Source organism: Myxine glutinosa, chromosome 13 (genome assembly GCF_964187855.1).
Source record: "Myxine glutinosa chromosome 13, kmMyxGlut1.1, whole genome shotgun sequence".
In the NCBI taxonomy this organism is placed as follows: Eukaryota; Metazoa; Chordata; class Myxini; order Myxiniformes; family Myxinidae; genus Myxine; species Myxine glutinosa.
In genome coordinates, this window is record NC_136273.1 from 13,564,552 (window position 1) to 13,586,248 (window position 21,697).

A 21,697-nucleotide genomic window follows, 5' to 3' on the forward strand; every position below is an offset into this window, starting at 1 on the left:
TTGGTCATGTGTGACAGCAATGATGCATGGAAGGTATCAATGGAAAGCTGAGGATCTCCTCTTAATTAGTAAACCACATATAAATTGTCAAAATAAATAACCTTTGCATATTAACCCCTTGAATTCGGATTACCTTTTTTTTGATACGCACTGTATATATATGTATGTATGTATGTATGTATGTATGTATGTATGTATGTATGTATGTATGTATGTTTTTATGTATGTATATATATATGACACATTTCTAATGTATATATTTTAAAGAAATAACTGTAATTAATTATGTGCTTTTGTACATTACAGATAAAGCCCTGATAATTTCAATTGATGGAGCATTACGGATTACAATTGTAGAACTCTATATTAAATTAGGGTTTGTTAATGCAACTCAGTAAACATTCAGGAAAAACATTCAGAATTCCTGAATTGTGGCGTAGAATATAATGTTCTGCAGACACATCGTTTCACCAAGATGGAGCATCGTGCTTCACTGCAAGAATTGTTATGCAATTTCTAAGGCAATAATTTTGGGGAAAAGATAATCTCTCGGTTTGGTAATGTTTCATGGCCACCCCGATCTCCAGATTTGATGCGAGTGGAATTATTTCTCTGGGGATTTTTTAAGGTTTACAAGACACATCCCAAATGTGTAGAATAACTTAAGATGAGGATCAATGAAACCATCACTGCTGTTGATAATATTGAACGTAGCAATGAACAATGTACCGGTTCGATGCAGAGAGTGCATCAATGGTAATGGACAGCATTTAAAGATGTGATTTTATGAAGTATAGCTGGGTTGTTTACACTACTATGGGCACGCAATCTTACATACCTGTAATTTACTTCAGCATACCAAAAATATTATAATTCAGCATACCAATAAGTCCCTGGTGTTGGGCTAGCGGCTAGGGTGCTGGCTTAGGATCCTAGAATCCTAGGATCCTGGGTTCGAATCCCGGTCGATTGCTGAATTAACACCAGGGGGGTTGACTCAGCCTGTCATACCTTCCGAGGCTGGCTAATTGAGTACCAGTTCACTGGTAATTCCCTGTTTGTCGTTAAAGGCGGCAAAAAGGGTTGGCGTCAGGAAGGGCATCCGGCCGTAAAACATTGCTTCAAAAAGGGGACCGAAAAACAACAACAACCACGGTTCCCGAAAAAGGCCAACCCCCGCTTTGCGGGGAAAAATGGCCTCTAAAGGTGGTTTGTTTGTTTTTTTATACCAAAAATATGATTTGTTTTGTTCAGTCTTGATTTATTACAGAAATAGATCGGTCAGATATTAATGCCACACCTTGTTTAATTGTCACGCAAATTTTGGGTCATATGCCATATATTTAGTATATACCCACAAAAAAGGGAGGAGGGAGTTGGACTAAGATCAGAAAATAAAAACTGTGAAAAAAAAGATGAGACGATGAGAGGGTCGGGTATTTCAGAGGAGTGGGGAGAAAAGAAAAATAAGCTCGGAATTAAATAGAATGAAGGAGAGGGAAGTAAAAGCATTTGGAAAGTGTCCAGGTAAAAAAAGGGAAGAGTAGTACGAAGAAGGTGAAATATTCGACCACATTTGTACATGAAAAAAAAGAAAAAGAAATGGCCCATTGCGGTATTGGGTCTTCCTTCTGAAGACAATGTCAAGAGTTGAATTCTGGAAGCATTTTTAGCAGAATGCAAAAATACATCATGAGAGGTATAAGAACAAACACAGCGGCCTTTACCATAATAGATCAAGACAGATACAGGCACCCATGATAGTGATCGATTGCCAAATACAGAAAGACTATCAGAAAAAAATAAAACGACTGGGTTCAAAATGTAGCTTATCCTTTATAAACTTATCCTTATCCTGTAAGCCTTTCACTTATTTTTTTCACAGGCCCCAGGGAAAGAAAAGCCATTGCATATTCTGGTAGATATTAATGTATATATATATATATATATATATATATATATATATATATAAAAGGTAGATATATATATATATATTTATATATGTATATATATATATATATATATATATATATATATATATATATATATATATACACACAGACTTGGCATTTAATATGGAATATTTTTTTTGTGGGGGTGAACTTACTTTTCAAGATGTCTTAGAACCAAAAGTTCATTGGAATTATGTTGAAATCATTCTAGATTTTGTTAATGTGACCTTTAAAAGAAACAAAAACCACCTTTGACATTTCGAAACAAATAAATTGATCCTTGAAAGTGATGTAAACTGATATCGAACTCAATTCATGGACAGTACTGTGTTAAACTTCTGTACGTTTTCCAGAAGTATCTCTTGATTTTGCACATGAGCCAAAAATTTTTTATCACAAAAACAAAAGTTAAATTACGACTGGGATTACGGACAGTAAAATTACAGTTCAGTACTTCGTGTAACCCCCACGAGCATTCAGGAGAGCACGTACACGTTGAGGCATGCTGTTCACGAGATTTGCCAAGGTTTGGACAGGAATCGCTTGCCATGCAGTGACAATAGCCTGCTGCAATTCATGCACAGAGGTCGGCTGCTGGTCCAAGTTGTCGATTTGACGTGGTAACTCTGCCCACAAGTTCTCTATTGGATTCATATCCGGGGACATGGCAGGCCACTCCATATGCTCTACACCACGGTCAGCAAGAAAGTGTTTGATCATGCGAACACGATGAGGCCGTGCATTGTCATCTTGGAAGACAAAGTTTCCTCGAAAGGCTGCACGAGCAAATGGAAGCAATGTTTCTTCCAGAATGGCCCTGTGCTTGAACTGGTTCAGGTTTCCATTCAGAACAACCAGGTCAGTTTTGCCCCCTGCATGAAAAGCAGCCCAAACGGTCACCCCACCACCTCCAGCTTGGACTCTTGGCACTATACAATCTTTGTTGTAGGCTTCATGCACTTGTCTGCACACTCGGACGTGACCATCTTGACGATAGACCAGAAATCTAGACTCGTCACTGAAGATCACGTGATTCCAGTGTCCTGGCTGCCATTGACAGTGCTCTCTGGCCCACTGCAATCGGCGCTGGCAGTGTTGTCTGGTCAGGCGTGGCTTTCTCAGAGGACGCCTGGCACGATAGCCTGCTTGAACCAGTCGTTGGTTGACTAGCCTTCTGGATACAGGCACATTTGTCAGTTGCTGCCACTCAGCCCTAAGCCGATTAGCTGACTTGGTACGGCCATTGCGGACTAACCGGTGCAGCTGGCGATCATCCCTCCTTGTGGTTCTGCGGGGACGGCCTGACCTCGGTATTGGAGTAGGGACACCCCTCTGAGCATTTCGTTTCAGGATCTTTGACACCTGACCTTGAGTGATGCCATACTGCCGAGCAATAGCACGCTGTTTCATGCCGGAATTTCGTAAAGCCACCACTCCATGACAAACAGCATTGTTAAGTTGGCGGACCATCTCCAGAGGAAGCGGCAATAACTTTTGGAGACGTGCAGCATTTGTTTTCCACTAATACAGAACGCAACAACCCTTGTATACCCGACTGTGAAGCCAATCATCAAATGCACCTGTCCATACATTTTGCCCCGCCACCTGTGATAAAATCCTGTTGTTGACTTCTTGCTGCGACAGACAATCAGTGACATGGTTCTTTTAACAAATAAATCACCAAAGTGTAACAGAAACTCACTAGATTGATATACCGAGTTAAGAAAGTAAACCCAAGTCAAGAAGAAAAAAAATATTCCATATTAAATGCCAAGTCTGTACATATACATAAAGGTACATATACATAAAAAGGTGTATATACACAAAGATATATATATATATATATATATATATATATATATATATATATATATATATTATATATGTATATATATATATATATATATATATATATATATATATATACAGACTTGGCATTTAATATGGAATTTTTTTTTCTTTCTTGACTTGGGTTTACTTTCTTAACTCAGTATATCAATCTGGTGAGTTTCTTCAACACTTTGGTGATTTATTTGTTAAAAGAACCATGTCACTGATTGTCTGTCGCAGCAAGAAGTCAACAACAGGATTATATCACAGGTGGCGTGGCAAAATGTACGGACAGGTGCATTTTACGATTGGCTTCACAGTCGGGTATACAAGGGTTGTTGCGTTCTGTATTAGTGGAAAACAACTGCTGCACGTCTCCAAAAGTTATTGCCGCTTCCTCTGGAGATGGTCCGTCAACTCGACAATGCTGTTTGTCATGGAGTGGTGGCTTTACGAAATTACGGCATGAAAGAGCATGCCATTGCTTGGCAGTATGGTATCACTCAAGGTCAGGTGTCAAAGATCCTGAAACGAAATGCTCAGAGGGGTGTCCCTACTCCAATACCGAGGCCAGGACGTCCCCGCAGAACCACAAGGAGGGATGATCGCCAGCTGCACCGGTTAGTCCGCAATGGCCGTACCAAGTCAGCTAATCGGCTTAGGGCTGAGTGGCAGCAACTGACAAATGTGCCTGTATCCAGAAGGCTAGTCAACCAACGACTGGTTCAAGCAGGCTATCGTGCCAGGCGTCCCCTGAGAAAGCCACGCCTGACCAGACAACACCGCCATTGCCGATTGCAGTGGGCCAGAGAGCACCATCAATGGCAGCCAGGGCACTGGAATCATGTGATCTTCAGTGACGAGTCTAGATTTCTGGTCTATCGTCAAGACGGCCGCGTCTGAGTGCGCAGACAAGTGCATGAAGCCTACAACAAAGATTGTATAGTGCCAATAGTCCAAGCTGGAGGTGGTGGGGTGACCGTTTGGGCTGTTTTTATGCAGGGGGCAAAACTGACCTGGTTGTTCTGAATGGAAACCTGAACCAGTTCAAATACAGGGCCATTCTGGAAGAAACATTGCCTCCATTTGCTCGTGCAGCCTTTCGAGGAAACATTGTCTTCGAAGATGACAATGCACGGCCTCATCGTGCTCGCATGATCCAACACTTTCTTGCTGGTCGTGGTGTAGAGCATATGGAGTGGCCTGCCATGTCCCCGGATATGAATCCGATAGAGAACTTGTGGGCAGAATTAACGCGTCAAATCGACCACTTGGACCAGCAGCCGACCTCTGTGCGTGAATTGCAGCAGGCTATTGCTTTATGGCAAGCGATTCCTGTCCAAACCTTGGAAAATCTCGTGAACAGCATGCCTCAACAAGTACGTGCTCTCCTGAATGCTCGTGGGGGTTACACGAAGTACTGAACTGTAATTTTCCTGTCGGTAATCCCAGTCGTAATTTAACTTTTGTTTTTGTTAAAAAAATTTTTGGCTAATGTGCAAAATAAAGAGATACTTCTGGAAAACGTACAGAAGTTTAACACAGTACTGTCCGTGAATTGAGTTCGATATCAGTTCACATCACTTTCAAGGATCAATTTATTTGTTTTGAAATGTCAAATGTGGTTTTTGTTTCTTTTAAAGGTCACATTAACAAAATCTAGAATAATTTCAACATAATTCCAATGAACTTTTGGTTCTAAGACATCTTGAAAAGTAAGTTCACCCCCACAAAAAAAATATTCCATATTAAATGCCAAGTCTGTATATATATATATATATATATATATATATATATATATATATATATATATATATATATATATATATATATATATATATATATATGGTATCTGTAATCTGGTTCTCCAACCTAATGAGCGAACGTCATGACGTCATCGCCATGCATGTCCACATTGCCTGCAAAGCTCCAGAGGAACCATCTAGCAGTGCGTCATTACGGATTATAAATTCAGATACTGTCACAAGTGCATGCAAAACTCACAGTTACCGACCTGGTTTCGCCCTTGTTGGGGCTTCATCACGGCAACACAGTGAGCCCTCCATACACTTGTAACTCTGAAAACCTTTCGGTTTTTATATCAGTCACTATGCGACCTTCATATCATCAGTGGGGAACCGCCAGCAAGGTGTCCCATACAGCTGCTGCTGCACCTTGCTGGGAGCGATAAGCACCGCACCGATAAGCACCGCATATATATATATATATATGTATGTTTATCTCACACACACACACACACACACACACACACACACACACACACACACACACACACACACACACACACACACACACACACACACTTATGGAATGAAATCTATGGAATGAAGTTAGAGAGCGGTGAACACACCGATGCAGACGGCAGGATGGTGTAGCGGTGCCGATGAGTTGCGGTAGAATCCCTGCCTACAGATGTGACAATGTTCTCCATCCGTGTTGTGCTTGCAGCTTACGCAGGTCAGCAGGTTCAGGACCTCAATCTTACTGCAGCGATCCGAGTGTCCGTTGCAGTAACAATCTATGGATACAACTTAGGGTTAAGTGGAAATGCAGGAATAGACTGACATCGAGTACAACAGTTGTTGCATGAAAACAAAAATAAATAAATAAAAGATTTCATGGTTCAGCTTGAAAAATAATTCGAAATGAGTCCATGATTAGATTTGTCCCAGTAATCTGAACACCTGCAGGCTAAACATGCATTTTGTTTGAAATAGGGACTTATACAATGGGAAAAGTGTAATGCACACAAATCGTAACGAGGAGAGATTAGATCATATTTTTAGCTGTGGGTCGATCTAGGAGTATAAAAGGTGGAGACTTATTTGTTTATGTGTGTATGTGTGTTTGTGTACATGCCTGTACGTGGTACGTAGTACCGACATGATACCTTCATATAATTGTGGGGATATTGTCTGAACTTTTGAAACACACCTGTACCTGCCCAAGTATCCATCCTTTTGAAACACACCTGTACCCGGATTTCAAATCATTAGCATTTGAATATTGTAATAATCATACTGTACTGGAGCTATGGTGTATGTGTGTATGTATGTTATGAAGCCAAAACTCCAGGTATTGCATTTTTCATAAACTAAAATTATATATATTTTTTATAAATTATTTTTGGGGAAAATTAAGCTAGAATTAAATTGTGAAGATCAATGTGGACACAAAATAATTTACTTTTAAACTAATAAAATAACGCAACGATCACAGAACATGGTTACAGTCACGTGAAAAAGTAAGTACACCCCATGTAAAGTTTTGACTTTTTCAACATATTTCAACATACAGCTATTTGATCTTCATTTCAACAATATTCATAGATAAAGGTGATATAATATAACAAATATCATGAAACATTTACATTTTGTCGTCCATTGTATAATTTAAATAAACATAAATGCAAATTTCGCATGTGGAAAAAGTAAGTACACCTTTGGCTCTAATCGGTGGTATTGTCCCCTTTGGTAGAAACAACCTCAAGAAGGCGTTTCTCATAACTGTCTACCAGTCTCTGACATCGACTGGGAGAAATTTTTGCCCACTCCTCCATTCAGAATTCTTTCAGCTGTGCGATGTTTGAGGGGTTTCTTGCATGCACAGCTCGTTTCAAATCCCCCCACAACATCTCGATGGGATTTATATCCGGGCTTTGACTTGGCCATTCCAGAACCCTCCATTTCTTTATTTTCAGCCATTCCTTGGTGGATTTACTGGTATGTTTAGGGTCATTGTCATGTTGCAATGTCCACCCTCGGTTGAGCTTCAACTTTCCGACAGATGGCCTCACATTATCCTCAAGCACCCTCTGGTACAATGAAGAATTCATCGTGGATTCTATGATGGTGAGCTGCCCAGGCCCTGATGCAGCAAAGCTGCCCCAAACCATAATATTTCCACCACCATGCTTTACAGTTGGTATCAGGTTCTTGTGGTCAAATGCTGTCTTTGGTTTTCGCCAAATATGTCTTGTGGTACTGTGGCCAAATAGCTCTACCTTTGACTCATCTGTCCAGAGCACATTGTTCCAGAAGTGCTGGACTTTGCTTTGGTGTTCATTGGCAAACTTTAGTCTTGCCCTGATGTTCTTTCTGGACAGCAAAGGTTTCCTTCTGGCACACCTCCCATGTAGATCAAATTTGTGCAGCCTCTTTCTAATGGTAGACTCGTGCACTTTGACATCAACAGTGGCAAGAGCTACCTGTAGGTCCCGTGATGACATTCTGGGGTTCTTAGAGACTTCTTTCAGCATCTTGCGGTCTGCTCTCGGGCTGAACTTGCTGGGGCGGCCTGGCCTGAACAAGTTGGCAGTTTTTTGGAATCTTCTCCACTTGTATATGATCTTCCGGACAGTCGAATGATTGATTTCAAATTGTTTGAAGATCTTTTTAAATCCCTTCCCAGACTCGTAGGCATCTATAACCTTCTTTCTGAAGGCCTCAGAGAGCTCTGTTGATCTAGGCATGGTGACGCCGCACACTTCAACAACAAAGAGCAAACCAAACTAAATGTCTGAGGTTTAAATAAGACAGGTTCCTCCAAGATCCTCTCTGACGATGTTCTAATCATTTGCACCTGAGCTGGTGCACCTGATTCTAATTTTAGGTATTTGAAGTAGTGATAAATGTAGGGGTGTACTTACTTTTTCCACTTACGAAATTTGCATTTATGTTTATTTAAATTATGCGATAGACTAGAAAATGTAAATGTTTCATGATATTTGTTATATTATATCACCTTTATCTGTCAATATTGTTGAAATGAAGATCAAATAGCTGTATGTTGAAATATGTTGAAAAAGTCAAAACTTTACATGGGGTGTACTTACTTTTTCACGTGACTGTATATGAGCTGTTTGAGAAGAAATGTACTTAAGTGTTTCTGCTGCCCATCATGGATGGCACTTCAGCTAGTAAATTAGTAATAATAATAATAATAATAATAATATTAATAACCACAACAAGCATTCTGAGTTTTGCGCTGCAATACATGTCCACTACCGGCAGTCTGTCGTCCGAAAAACTGTTGGGGAAATTACCAAAGTTCAAAGTGCCATAACTTTGTCAAAAATGATCGAAACGTCGTGAAGTTCAAACTTGATCTTTAACTTATCATGAGGAAACCATGTACCAAGTTTGAAATCGTTAACATTAAGAGTTTAGAAAAAAAGTCCGGAAAACTGTTCTTTGCGTGAGGGACGGACAGACTGACAGACTGACAGACGGAGGGACGGAGTGCAAACCTAAAGTCCCCTCCGGTGTACACCGGTAGGGGACTAATAATATTGTTTCTTTGAGTTCAGAATTTTCTCAGGATGGATACAAAATATCTCAACCCAATCCATAAGCCTGGAAATCATAGTTCCGTGAAGAAAACATATTCATTACATCACAAAATCACTGCAGTCTCGTGTTCGATTTTGTGTAATGTGTGTAAATGGGATAGATCGGTTGTTAAACCAATGCCCTTGTGAGGGGTCGTTGTTTTCTTGTGTACTCGAGTAAAGTTCAGATGAATTTGGACCTCCAATTTCAGTGTGCCTTGAAATATCCCGAGTATGACTCATGAACCCTTGTGTTTTTGGTTTGAAGCTGGAAAGTACGCTCGTTGAACTGGCACAACAATTAAATGTCTATTAAAATAAAATTTTTGATTGAATCATCTACGATTTATAATCTAATTCTCTATGCATCTTGTGTGAGCTTTGTACATAATTCCTTTCATGACAATGACCTCCGGCACTATTGTTAAACTGTCATGTCGGGCTTGACCGGTTTACTCCGGGGAGGACCTTCTGTTCCATGATGATGAGGGCCAACCAGGCCAAAACAAGTGTCTGTGGATGTTGCCTCTCCAGAGTGGACTGAAGACCACCTTTGGAGGCCATTTTTCCCCACAGAGCAGGGGTTGGCCTTTTTCATGCACCATGGTCCCCTTTTTGAAGCAATGTTTTTATGGCCGGATGCCCTTCCTGACGCCAACCCTTGGTCGCCTCTTACAATGGGCAGGGATATGGTGTACCTATTCTAAATCGGGGTACACACCGTGATCATTCATCCCAGCAAGCTGGTACTCAATTTGCCGACCTCGGAAGGATGACAGACAGGCTGAGTCAACCCCCCTGGTGTTAATTCAGCAGTCCACCGAGATTCAAACCCAGGATCCTTGGATCCCAAGCTGGCACCCCAACCGCTAACCCAACACCAGGCTTCCTCTCCAGAGTGGACTGAACTATAAAAATTGAGAATCAAATTCTCTTCCGGGTATTGGCTGCAATACATTTCTACAGAGAAGGGGCCTGGAGTTCTGCAAAGCTCGTACCTAACAGGTGGAGCCGATGCAACTGTTTAGCCAGAACTGCCAATGTTTATATATGTGTATGTATATATATATATGCATATATATATGTATATATATATATATATATATATATATATGTATATATATATATGTATATATATTGTTATGAATTTGGTAGAGCAACATCTAGAGCTAGGTAGATCTGAATAGGTAGGTATTCGGCTGTCGTGACAGGGACTCTACATGTAATAAGTTCTTGATGTTTAGGCGTTTGTCGGGGGAAGATGTATGATTGTGGACCTACCTGGAGGTTCGAGTGTTAAATAGTGAGGGATTAAAGGTAACGCCCCTGTGAGTCTCACCTAGTAGTCAAACCTTTGTCCATTATGGCACTGCAAACCACATAAACATTAGTTAGGTCCTTAGCGCAACATTAAATAATTCCTTGCCCTGACAATGACTTCGGAATAAATGGACAGGAAACCAGGCCAAAAACACCGCCACAATTGGCCGCCACCGTTTACACCTCCAAGGCCTACAAACCTCGCCTGGCACGTGTTATAACACAAGGACTGCGGGGTCGGGGACGCGGAGTGGTGAGGATGCCGCAGAGGGCGTGACCTGGGCGAGCCGGCGAGTTGGGAGGCTATGATTGGCTGAGCAGTGCGCCAATGGGACGTCATCGGCCAGAGATATTAGCGACGGTCGGACGCCAGTTCGCAACAGTTCGTAGAGAGTTCGTTGAGAGTTGGCACGGAGAGTTGGCAGAGGAGTTCGCAACAGTTCGTGAGCAGTTCGCAACAGTTCGTGAGCAGTTCGCAACAGTTCGTGAGCAGTTCGGAGCAGTTCGTCGGAGTTGGCAGTTGGCACCGAACAGTTGGCACTTGGCTGCCAGCACTCCCAAAAGAGAGTCGAGTCAAGTGGAGTTCGCTTGCTTTGTGCAGCTTACGTTGAACCTTTGGTGCACGGACCTTGTGGAGATCGACCTCGTGTGGAGCCGCTGGCCTGCGTCGGACGCGTGGTGCTTGGAGCGAGGCCTTGTGGAACTTGGAGCAAGGGACCTCATGGTGTGCGATCGGGGCTTGTGGAACTTGGAGCGAGGCCTCGTGGGTACATCGGGGCCGAAAGGAGCCGGGTGTTGGACGGCGGTCACCAAGACGACAAGGACGAGATAAGGCCGTACCCGCGAATACACTGTGCATAAACCAAAAAGACGTGTTATTTTCGTATTCACCTCCCTCGTATCGTGTTTGATATCTGTTGTGTCTGGGATCCCAATTTAGGCTTATTCGATTTATTAGTATTACCGGCGCGGGCTTTTTCACTGTCTTTACTTATAAATAATAAATCCTTATATTATTTTCTGTATATATCTGAACGCAGTTTTCCTGGGTGTTTCATTTTAGTAGATAAGGCGGCGGGCGGAGCTTTGCTGTGTCCGCCATTCCGCGCGTTTAACTTTGTGTTGAGCTTTAATCCGCCATTGAGTTTTCGCCTCGGGAGTGTAAAGTCTCGCAAATCGGCCATCCGTAACTGTGGTGTTAATCACGGTTGCGTAACAAGTGGTGTCAGGAGTGTAGGATTTGAACCCGTCGGACAAATTTTTTTGGTCCGCGGCGAGACATCGACACGGTCGGGCGTACATTGCGCCCGACGTTCGAACGCAAGATTTTTATAGTCGAGGCGGAGAAATTTAATAATCAATCGGGCAAACGGAGCGCGATATCGCGTCTTCGTCAAATTTAAATTGTTTCAGGAATTATTAAAATAAATACGCGCGCGGGAAACAATCTTCCGGAAAGCGGATGTCGGAAATTGATGAGATGGAAGTACGCAGCGAGGCCTCCGTCAGCGTCGGGAGTGAGCCGGAAATAGGGGAATTAGATGTCGAGGTGAGCCTTGGAACCTCCCCCGTCCCGAGCACCAACTTATCCCCCTCCCCCACCGGGGAGTCGGGAGCAGTAGGAACGGCCCCGACAACCGACCAGATGTTGGGTCAATTGCTTCGAAAAATTGAAGGAATGGAAAAGAACAGTGAGCGAGCCAGTCGGGGAATAAATGATAAAATTGACGGGCTGGAAAATAAAATGAGTAAGGAGATGGGAGGAATGGAAAGAAAAATGGAGTCCCAGGGGAAGGAATGTAGGGAAGGAATGAAGGGAATGAGTGATCGATTGGAGGAACAAATTGAAGGGATGGAAAATAAAATGGAGTCCCAGGGGAAGGAATGGAGGGAAGGACTGAAGGACCTGAGTGACCAAATTAATGGATTAAAAAGGGAAATGGCAATTGTGGTAAGTGTACAGGTGAGCGGAGAATGTCCACATTTCGATGGGGAATGTGTACAGGTAGATGGGGAATGCCTGCAGGTAAACGTGGAGTGTCCACAGGTGAGCGGGGAAGGAAATTTGGAATGTGAGAGTTGTAATGGGGAATGTTTCCCACATTCTGGCCTGGTTGTTTATTGGGACCGTGTGGATGTCACAACACCCCAACCGGGGGATGAATTTGGAATTGTGCAGCACCAGGGCGGTGGTGCGGAGCAAGAGGGGGTAGAGTTTTTGGGGGTCCATGCGAGAGAGCCGGACCGGGTATTTATTGGGGATATTGATCAAAGCCTGGCGGGGCCAGGAATGATTTGTGGAAATGATGAGGATGAGGATGATTTGATCCAGCGACTGGAGACCTGTGACAGTCCCATGGAGGTAGAGCTTGTTCAGGCCCAAAGGAGCCTGGGTGATGAGGTGAGTTGGTCCGCGGAGGTGGTTGGAATGACCGAGGGGACGCTCACTGTACACTGCTATTTGGAAACAGAGGCTCCAAAATTGGACAACCAGTTGGGGGAGTGTGTTGGCTCCGGGCTGGATTTGGATCTTGGAGGATCGGGAGATAGAGCTTCTGGAGATTTGGTCCCTGTAGGGAATTTGGATCAACTGCAGGGAGGGGCAGAACAACCGGGGGTAGAGGTTGTTCCCTGCAGCTGCGGTTTGGCAGTGGGAATGAAAATTTGTAAAATAAAATTTAAAATAAAATTACAATGGGAAATTGATTTGGAGCAGCCATGGTGGGGATTGGTCCCCGGGCTGCGGGATTTGGACATGGAGAGGTCATGGGTGATGGCCTCGGGCAAAAGTTGCCCCTTTCAAAATTTGGGTATGCCGGCCAGCTGGGGGGCTGTGATGGCGAGATTTGGATGTGGGGTCCAGCCTTGGGTGTCGAGGTATGACCTGGGTCCCACGGGGGGTCTGGTGGAGTGTGGCGTCCCTTGTCCGTCGGGGCGCCGTCCGAGCCGGCGACTCGGGCCGGCAGGGTCACCGGACCCTGGTGGGGGTTAAGACCTCCAGAGGGGTCCGAGGTGGTTTCTCAAGCCTGGGATGGCAAATATTGAGGACCACGAGGGGGAGGTGTTGTGGGTCGCGCTTTGGTGGTGGCACTGCGGACGGCCAACTTGGGACTGATGTGGTGACCACCCGGGCATGCGGCCTGGCACTCTCCTCCAGGGACTCTGGGACAACCAGCATGTGGTGACCTGGCATGGTGGTTGGTCTATGGACGCGGGTCAAACCGAATGGACGGGGATGGAGATAGCCTGCCGGACAACCATTGGGGCATCTGTGGAACGTGATGGTGTGAGTGACCTTCCACAGATGCTCCGTTATGATTTATGGACTCTCGGGTTGGGAAGAGAGCCATGGGGATGTGAATCGGGAGATGTGTAACGAGCCGAGCATATGGGCCATGCTCGGCTGGCATGTGTATGGCAAAGCATCCTTCTTTGGTGAGGTTAGTGAAATGTGACAAATGGTTGGCATGGGTAATCTGTGGGTTAGATGGAAATTTAAGGGTGGATTTTGAAATGCCATGGTGGACACTGTACAGTGACGCCATTATTGATCCAGGTGTGTAGACCAAAGTGTTGGAGGCTGTGATGAAATTAATAGGGTAGCAAGACACAGTTTTCAACTGGTTGCAGGGGCAACTGTGCTGATATTTGGGACGCGGGATGATGGGGATGTAGTTGTGTAGCCTGAGGGTCAACGTGGTGCTGTGCGTGTCCGAGGTGTGTGGACCATGTCTTCTGGGTGGGTCTCCTGGTGGAGCATGGCTGTTGACTGAACCTTGGTGTGGTCAAGTGTGGGTGAGCACTGGGGGGCTGCAGTTCTGTAGTCGGACTGGGGGATGATGGGGAGGTGCAGGGGACGTGGCTGTAGGGATGCCACGCACTGCGACCGTGCCCCCCAGGGCCGAGGTTGTGTGTGCGGTAGTGTGTGTTGTGGCAGCAAGTGCTCACCACATTGGCCAGCTGGGGCTGCTGCAGCTGTGTTCCTCGCAGGGGGGCCGAAGGATGGATGGTGGGTCGCGCCCTTATGGACACTCATGGGCCATGTTGGCGTTTTGACTGCTCACCTTGTCCCGGTGACCCTTGCACGGTAGAGGTGCAGAGCTGTCGTGGCCACAGGTAGTTGTGTAGTGATGATCACCGTTGGATGCGGATCCACATACCTGCCAGTGTAGTGGGGACAAAAGAGAAATTTGGAAGGATTTGGTAGGCCCAATGTGAAATTTTGGTAATTGTATGGGTGGATTGCACTTTGGACCTGACCAACCTGCAACTAACTGCACTTGAGGTGAGTGTTTTGAGGAGTACTGTCCCAGGCTTCAGGACTTGCTTTGGAAATTGGGGACATGTAATTTGGAGTTGTTAGGCGGGTGAGAGTGATGACATGGCCGGTGAGGGGATGGAATGGGAGCCACAGTGTCTTGTGGGTGGCGTATGTTTTTGTATTGTGGTTAGGTGTTTTGATGTGGTCGTGAGAGTGGAACCTGGAGAGTGAGTGATGATTATTGGAGATAATGAGGGGCGATACTTGTGCTTTTGGAAATGTGCTTTTGGAAATGTGTGATGGTTTAAATGTGAACTGGGGGATTTCACATGTGGCAGGCCATGGCAAGCCTTGTAACACCTTTTACACCAAGAATTGTACTGAATTGTGCTGAGTTGTGTGGAGAATTGAATGGCAGCGGGGGAGGAAGTGTGTTTTGGGGTCTTGTGGGTGGGGAAGGTGTGTGTGTCCGCAGGTACAGAGCAAGCTCTGAGGAGCGATGCCTGCGGGCCCCCCTCTGCGGCAATTACCCCTGGCAGCCGGTGGTAACTGGAAATTGGAGCTCGTCGGTGGAGGGTCTGGTTGGGCGCCGCGGGGTGAGGAAGTCCCCCGGTGACCCGTGTTGCTGCGCGAAAGCAGGAGGCAAAGGAGCCTGGTGTGTGTGGAGACCCTCACCGGCGAGGTAACGGCGGAAAGGGGCTGTTGGGCTGTCACGGGGCCAAGAGGTAAAGGGGGGGGGGGGCAATGAACTTGTAAGTCGGTTGACTTGTTTTTGGGACTGCGGGCACCACAGCCTGATGCGCCCCCACCATCTTTTTGTGCGGTACCTCCCCGCTGCCTAGTTGAGGAATGCACACACACGTGAATGACATCAATGCCATGGTCCTGCAGGGGGTGTATTGAAATAAGTGCTTTGTTGATTTTTGAAATGCCTTGATGACCTATGGAATGAGAATGAGTGGTTAAGGGGTCTGTGTTGCATGAATGTGGGCGAAATCCACCGAGCCGTCACTCACCTGTAACATCTGGACAGGGCCCGTGGAAATTTAGGGGGATGCATTGGGGATGGCCCCGCAGGTAAGGTTGTGTCTTGTGGCATCCACCGGGGGACGCGGTCTGTAGACCGGGGTATGTACAAAGGTTAGAGTTTTGAGTTTTGGAAAGATGGTTAAGTTTTGTGGTTAAGTTAGTGTTGTGTGTTGTTTGTTTCCTCCCTCCACAGGAACAACGAAGAAAATGTACATACTTGCATGATGGTTAAGGGGTTCAGCATGTTAAGGAAGTGTAGGTAGGTAGTCCGACTCACTTCCCACAGCCCTTCCTGATTTATTTCATAGGTTAATTAAGTGTGTGACAGTAAGTGTTAAGGCTGGAATGGTAGAGCCTGCGGTGAACCTTGCAGGAGCTACAGTTCCAGGGGGGGGGGGGGGGGGGGGGGGGGCTGTGTTATGAATTTGGTAGAGCAACATCTAGAGCTAGGTAGATCTGAATAGGTAGGTATTCGGCTGTCGTGACAGGGACTCTACATGTAATAAGTTCTTGATGTTTAGGCGTTTGTCGGGGGAAGATGTATGATTGTGGACCTACCTGGAGGTTCGAGTGTTAAATAGTGAGGGATTAAAGGTAACGCCCCTGTGAGTCTCACCTAGTAGTCAAACCTTTGTCCATTATGGCACTGCAAACCACATAAACATTAGTTAGGTCCTTAGCGCAACATTAAATAATTCCTTTCCCTGACAATGACTTCGGAATAAATGGACAGGAAACCAGGCCAAAAACACCGCCACAATTGGCCGCCACCGTTTACACCTCCAAGGCCTACAAACCTCGCCTGGCACGTGTTATAACACAAGGACCGCGGGGTCGGGGACGCGGAGTGGTGAGGATGCCGCAGAGGGCGTGACCTGGGCGAGCCGGCGAGTTGGGAGGCTATGATTGGCTGAGCAGTGCGCCAATGGGACGTCATCGGCCAGAGATATTAGCGACGGTCGGACGCCAGTTCGCAACAGTTCGTAGAGAGTTCGTTGAGAGTTGGCACGGAGAGTTGGCAGAGGAGTTCGCAACAGTTCGTGAGCAGTTCGCAACAGTTCGTGAGCAGTTCGCAACAGTTCGTGAGCAGTTCGGAGCAGTTCGTCGGAGTTGGCAGTTGGCACCGAACAGTTGGCACTTGGCTGCCAGCACTCCCAAAAGAGAGTCGAGTCAAGTGGAGTTCGCTTGCTTTGTGCAGCTTACGTTGAACCTTTGGTGCACGGACCTTGTGGAGATCGACCTCGTGTGGAGCCGCTGGCCTGCGTCGGACGCGTGGTGCTTGGAGCGAGGCCTTGTGGAACTTGGAGCGAGGGACCTCATGGTGTGCGATCGGGGCTTGTGGAACTTGGAGCGAGGCCTCGTGGGTACATCGGGGCCGAAAGGAGCCGGGTGTTGGACGGCGGTCACCAAGACGACAAGGACGAGATAAGGCCGTACCCGCGAATACACTGTGCATAAACCAAAAAGACGTGTTATTTTCGTATTCACCTCCCTCGTATCGTGTTTGATATCTGTTGTGTCTGGGATCCCAATTTAGGCTTATTCGATTTATTAGTATTACCGGCGCGGGCTTTTTCACTGTCTTTACTTATAAATAATAAATCCTTATATTATTTTCTGTATATATCTGAACGCAGTTTTCCTGGGTGTTTCATTTTAGTAGATAAGGCGGCGGGCGGAGCTTTGCTGTGTCCGCCATTCCGCGCGTTTAACTTTGTGTTGAGCTTTAATCCGCCATTGAGTTTTCGCCTCGGGAGTGTAAAGTCTCGCAAATCGGCCATCCGTAACTGTGGTGTTAATCACGGTTGCGTAACAATATGTATATATATATATATATATATATATATATATATATATATATATATATATATATATATATATATATATATGTATACATACATACATACAGTTGTGGCCAAAAATATTGGCACCCTTGCACATTTTTCAAAGAACTCACGATTTTCTAAAAGATAAGTTGAAATTGACTAAAGTATTAATTTGGTCTCCCCAATTCTTTATTTCACTGTTAATATTACAGAACCTTTGTTTTTTATTCAGACCCCAATATATCCTTTTAAATCAGAAAATAAAAATAAATAGCATTCACAAAATTATTTACACCTTAAATTTAATATTTGGTAGCACGGCCTTTGGACAAAATAACTGCAGTCAAGCACTTCCTATCGCCATGAATGAGCTTCCTGCACCTCTCTACTGGCAGATTGTCCCACTCTTCTTATGCAAACTGGTCCAGTTCTCCCAGATTTGAAGGGTGCTTTCTCCCAACTGCTGTTTTCAGATCTCCCCACAGGTGTCCAATGGGATTTATATCTGGACTCATTGCTGGCCACTTCAGAACAGTCCAGCGTTTTGTCTTGAACCATTCCTGGGTGCTTTTTGAAGTGTGTTTGGGGTCATTGTCCTGCTGCAAGACCCATGACCTTCAACAGAGACCCAGCTTTCTGACACTGGGTTGAACATTGCGCTCCAAAATGCCTTGGTAATCTCCTGATTTCATGCTGCCATGAACACATTCAAAGTACCCACTGCTGGAGGCAGCACAGCAACCCCAAAACATCACTGAACCTCCTTCATGTTTGACTGTGGGGAAGGTGTTCTTTTCTTTGAAGGCTTCATTTTGTTTTCTGTAAAGGTAGACATGATGTGCTTCACCAAAAAGCTCTAATTTGGTCTCATCTGTCCACAGGACATTCTCCCAGAAGGATTTTGGCTTGTTCAGGTGTGTTTTGGCAAACTCCAGTCGGACTTTCTTATGTCTCTCTCTCAGCAGTGGGTCCTCTTGGGTCTCCTACCATAGAACCCCCTTTCATTGAGTTGGTGATGGATGGTGCGAGTTGAAACTGTCGTACCTTGTGTCTGAAGGTGAGGTTGAATTTGTTTCGCAGTTGATCGAGGGGCTTTCTCCACCATTCGAACAATCCTTCGCTGCAATCTTCGATGAAGTTTTCTCTGGGGCCCATGTCCTGGGAGGTTGGCTACAGTGCAATGGGCCTTAAACATCCTGATAACATTACGTATGGTGGACACAGGAACATCAAGGTCTCTTGAGATGGACAGGTAGCCTTGGGATTGTCCAAGCTTGGCTCTAATTTTGTGTCTGACCTCCTCAGACAATTCTCTGGTTTTCTTTCTTTTCTCCATGCTCATTGCGGTACACACAGTGACATAAAACAGAAGAATGACTCCTTTTCTCTATTCAAACTGGTTGAATGAGTGATTTTTATATTGCAGGCATCTGCATCTCACCAAAGGTGAGTTCATTTCCAAAGTAATGGAGAATCACCTGCTTGAAATCAAATTATTTCTAACAAATTCTGAAAGGTGCCAATAATATTGTCCGGACCATTTTACGATGCCTGTGTGGAATCGACTAAGATTTAGTAATTTTTTCAGCTTTTTTTGTTTTGTTCCACTGCAAACCAAAGAAATATACAGTATATGTGGACACCAAAAGATTTTTAAGTTTCAACAATTTTCTGGAAGAAATGGTGCATTCTTTAAAAAAAAAAAAAAGTGCAAAGGTGCCAACATTTTTGGCCACAACTATATATATATGTGTATATATATATATATATATATATATATATATATATATATATATATATATATATATATATATAAAATATACACATATATATATATATATACAGACTTGGCATTTAATATGGAATATTTTTTTTGTGGGGGTGAACTTACTTTTCAAGATGACTTAGAACCAAAAGTTCATTGGAATTATGTTGAAATTATTCTAGATTTTGTTAATGTGACCTTTAAAAGAAACAAAAACCACATTTGACATTTCGAAGCAAATAAATTGATCCTTGAAAGTGATGTAAACTGATATCGAACTCAATTCACGGACAGTACTGTGTTAAACTTCTGTACGTTTTCCAGAAGTATCTCTTTATTTTGCACATTAGCCAAAAAATTTTTCAACAAAAACAAAAGTTAAATTACGACTGGGATTACGGACAGTAAAATTACAGTTCAGTACTTCGTGTAACCCGCAAGAGCATTCAGGAGAGCACGTACAAGTCGAGGCATGTTGTTCACGAGATTTGCCAAGGTTTGGACAGGAATCGCTTGCCATGCAGTGACAATAGTCTGCTGCAATTCACGCACAGAGGTCGGCTGCTGGTCCAAGTGGTCGATTTGACACGTTAATTTTGCCCACAAGTTCTCTATCGGATTCATATCCGGGGACGTGGCAGGCCACTCCATATGCTCTACACCATGGTCAGCAAGAAAGTGTTGGATCATTCGAGCACGATGAGGCCGTGCATTGTTATGTTGGAAGACAAGGTTTCCTCGAAAGGCTGCATGAGCAAATGGAAGCAATGTTTCTTCCAGAATAACCCTGTACTTGAACTGGTTCAGGTTTCATTTCAGAACAACCAGGTCAGTTTTGCCCCCTGCATGAAAAGCAGCCCAAACGGTCACCCCACCACCTCCAGCTTGGACTCTTGGCACTACACAAACTTCGTTGTGGGCTTCATGCACTTGTCTGCGCACAGGGACGCGGCCATCTTGACGATAGACCAGAAATCTAGACTCGTCACTGAAGGTCACGTGATTCCAGTGTCCTGGCTGCCATTGACGGTGCTCTCTGGCCCACTGCAATCGGCGCTGGCTGTGTTGTCTGGTCAGGCGTGGCTTTCTCAGGGGACCCCTGGCACGATATCCTGCTTGAACCAGTCGTTGGTTGACGAGCCTTCTGGATACAGGCACATTTGTCAGTTGCTGCCTCTCAGCCCTAAGCCGATTAGCTGACTTGGTACGGCCATTGCAGACTAACCGGTGCAGCTGGCGATCATCTCTCCTTGTGGTTCTGCGTGGACGTCCTGGCCTCTGTATTGGAGTATTGACACCCCTCTGAGCATTTCGTTTCAGGATCTTTGACACCTGACCTTGAGTGATGCCATACTGCCGAGCAATAGCATGCTGTTTCATGCCGGAATTTCGTAAAGCCACCACTCCATGACAAACAGCATTGTCAAGTTGACGGACCATCTCCAGAGGAAGCGGCAATAACTTTTGTAGACGTGCAGCAGTTGTTTACCACGAATACAGAACGCAACAACACTTACATACCCGATTGTGAAGCCAATCGTCAAATGTACCTGCCCTTACATTTTGTCACGCCACCTGTGATATAATCCTGTTATTGATTTCTGGCTGCGAAAGATAAATCAGTGACATGGTTCTTTCAACAAAGACATCACCGAAGGGTAAAAGAAACTCACCAGATTGATATACTGAGTTCAGAAAGTAAACCCAAGTCAAGAAGAAAAAAAATTCCATATTAAATGCCAAGTCTGTATATATACATATATACAGTCAAGTGAAAAAATAAGTGCACCCCGTGTAAAGTTTTGACTTTTTCAACATATTTCAACATAGAGCTATTTGATCTTCATTTCAACAATATTGATAGATAAAGGTGATATAATATAACAAATATCAAGAAACATTTACATTTTGTAGTCCATTGTATAATTTAAATGAACATAAATGCAAATTTCGCATATGGAAAAAGTAAGTACACCACTACATTTATCACGACTTCAAATACCTAAAATTAGAATCAGGTGCACCAGGTCAGGTGCAAATGATTAGAACATCGTTAGAGAGGTTCTTGGAGGAACCTGTCTTATTTAAACCTCAGACATTTAGTCCTCAGACTGCTCTTTGTTGTTGAAGTGTGTGGCGTCACCATGCCCAGATCAAAAGAGCTCTCTGAGGCCTTCAGAAAGAAGGTTATAGATGCCTATGAGTCTGGGAAGGGATTTAAAAAGATCTCCAAACAATTTGAAATCAATCATTCGACTGTCCGGAAGATCATCTACAAGTGGAGAAGATTCCAAACAACTGCCAACTTGTTCAGGCCAGGCCGCCCCAGCAAGTTCAGCCCGAGAGCAGACCGCAAGATGCTGA

General features: G+C 44.5%; 1 protein-coding gene across 1 annotated transcript in view; it reads right to left on the minus strand.

Moving 5' to 3' along the window:
* The window catches only part of LOC137438614 (netrin-G2), a 208,372-nt gene that overhangs the window by 27,800 nt on the left and 158,875 nt on the right, over positions 1-21,697 (minus strand). Inside the window, 1 exon segment of the mRNA XM_068133822.2 lies at positions 6,154-6,321. Coding sequence (XP_067989923.2) covers positions 6,154-6,321 — 168 coding nt within the window.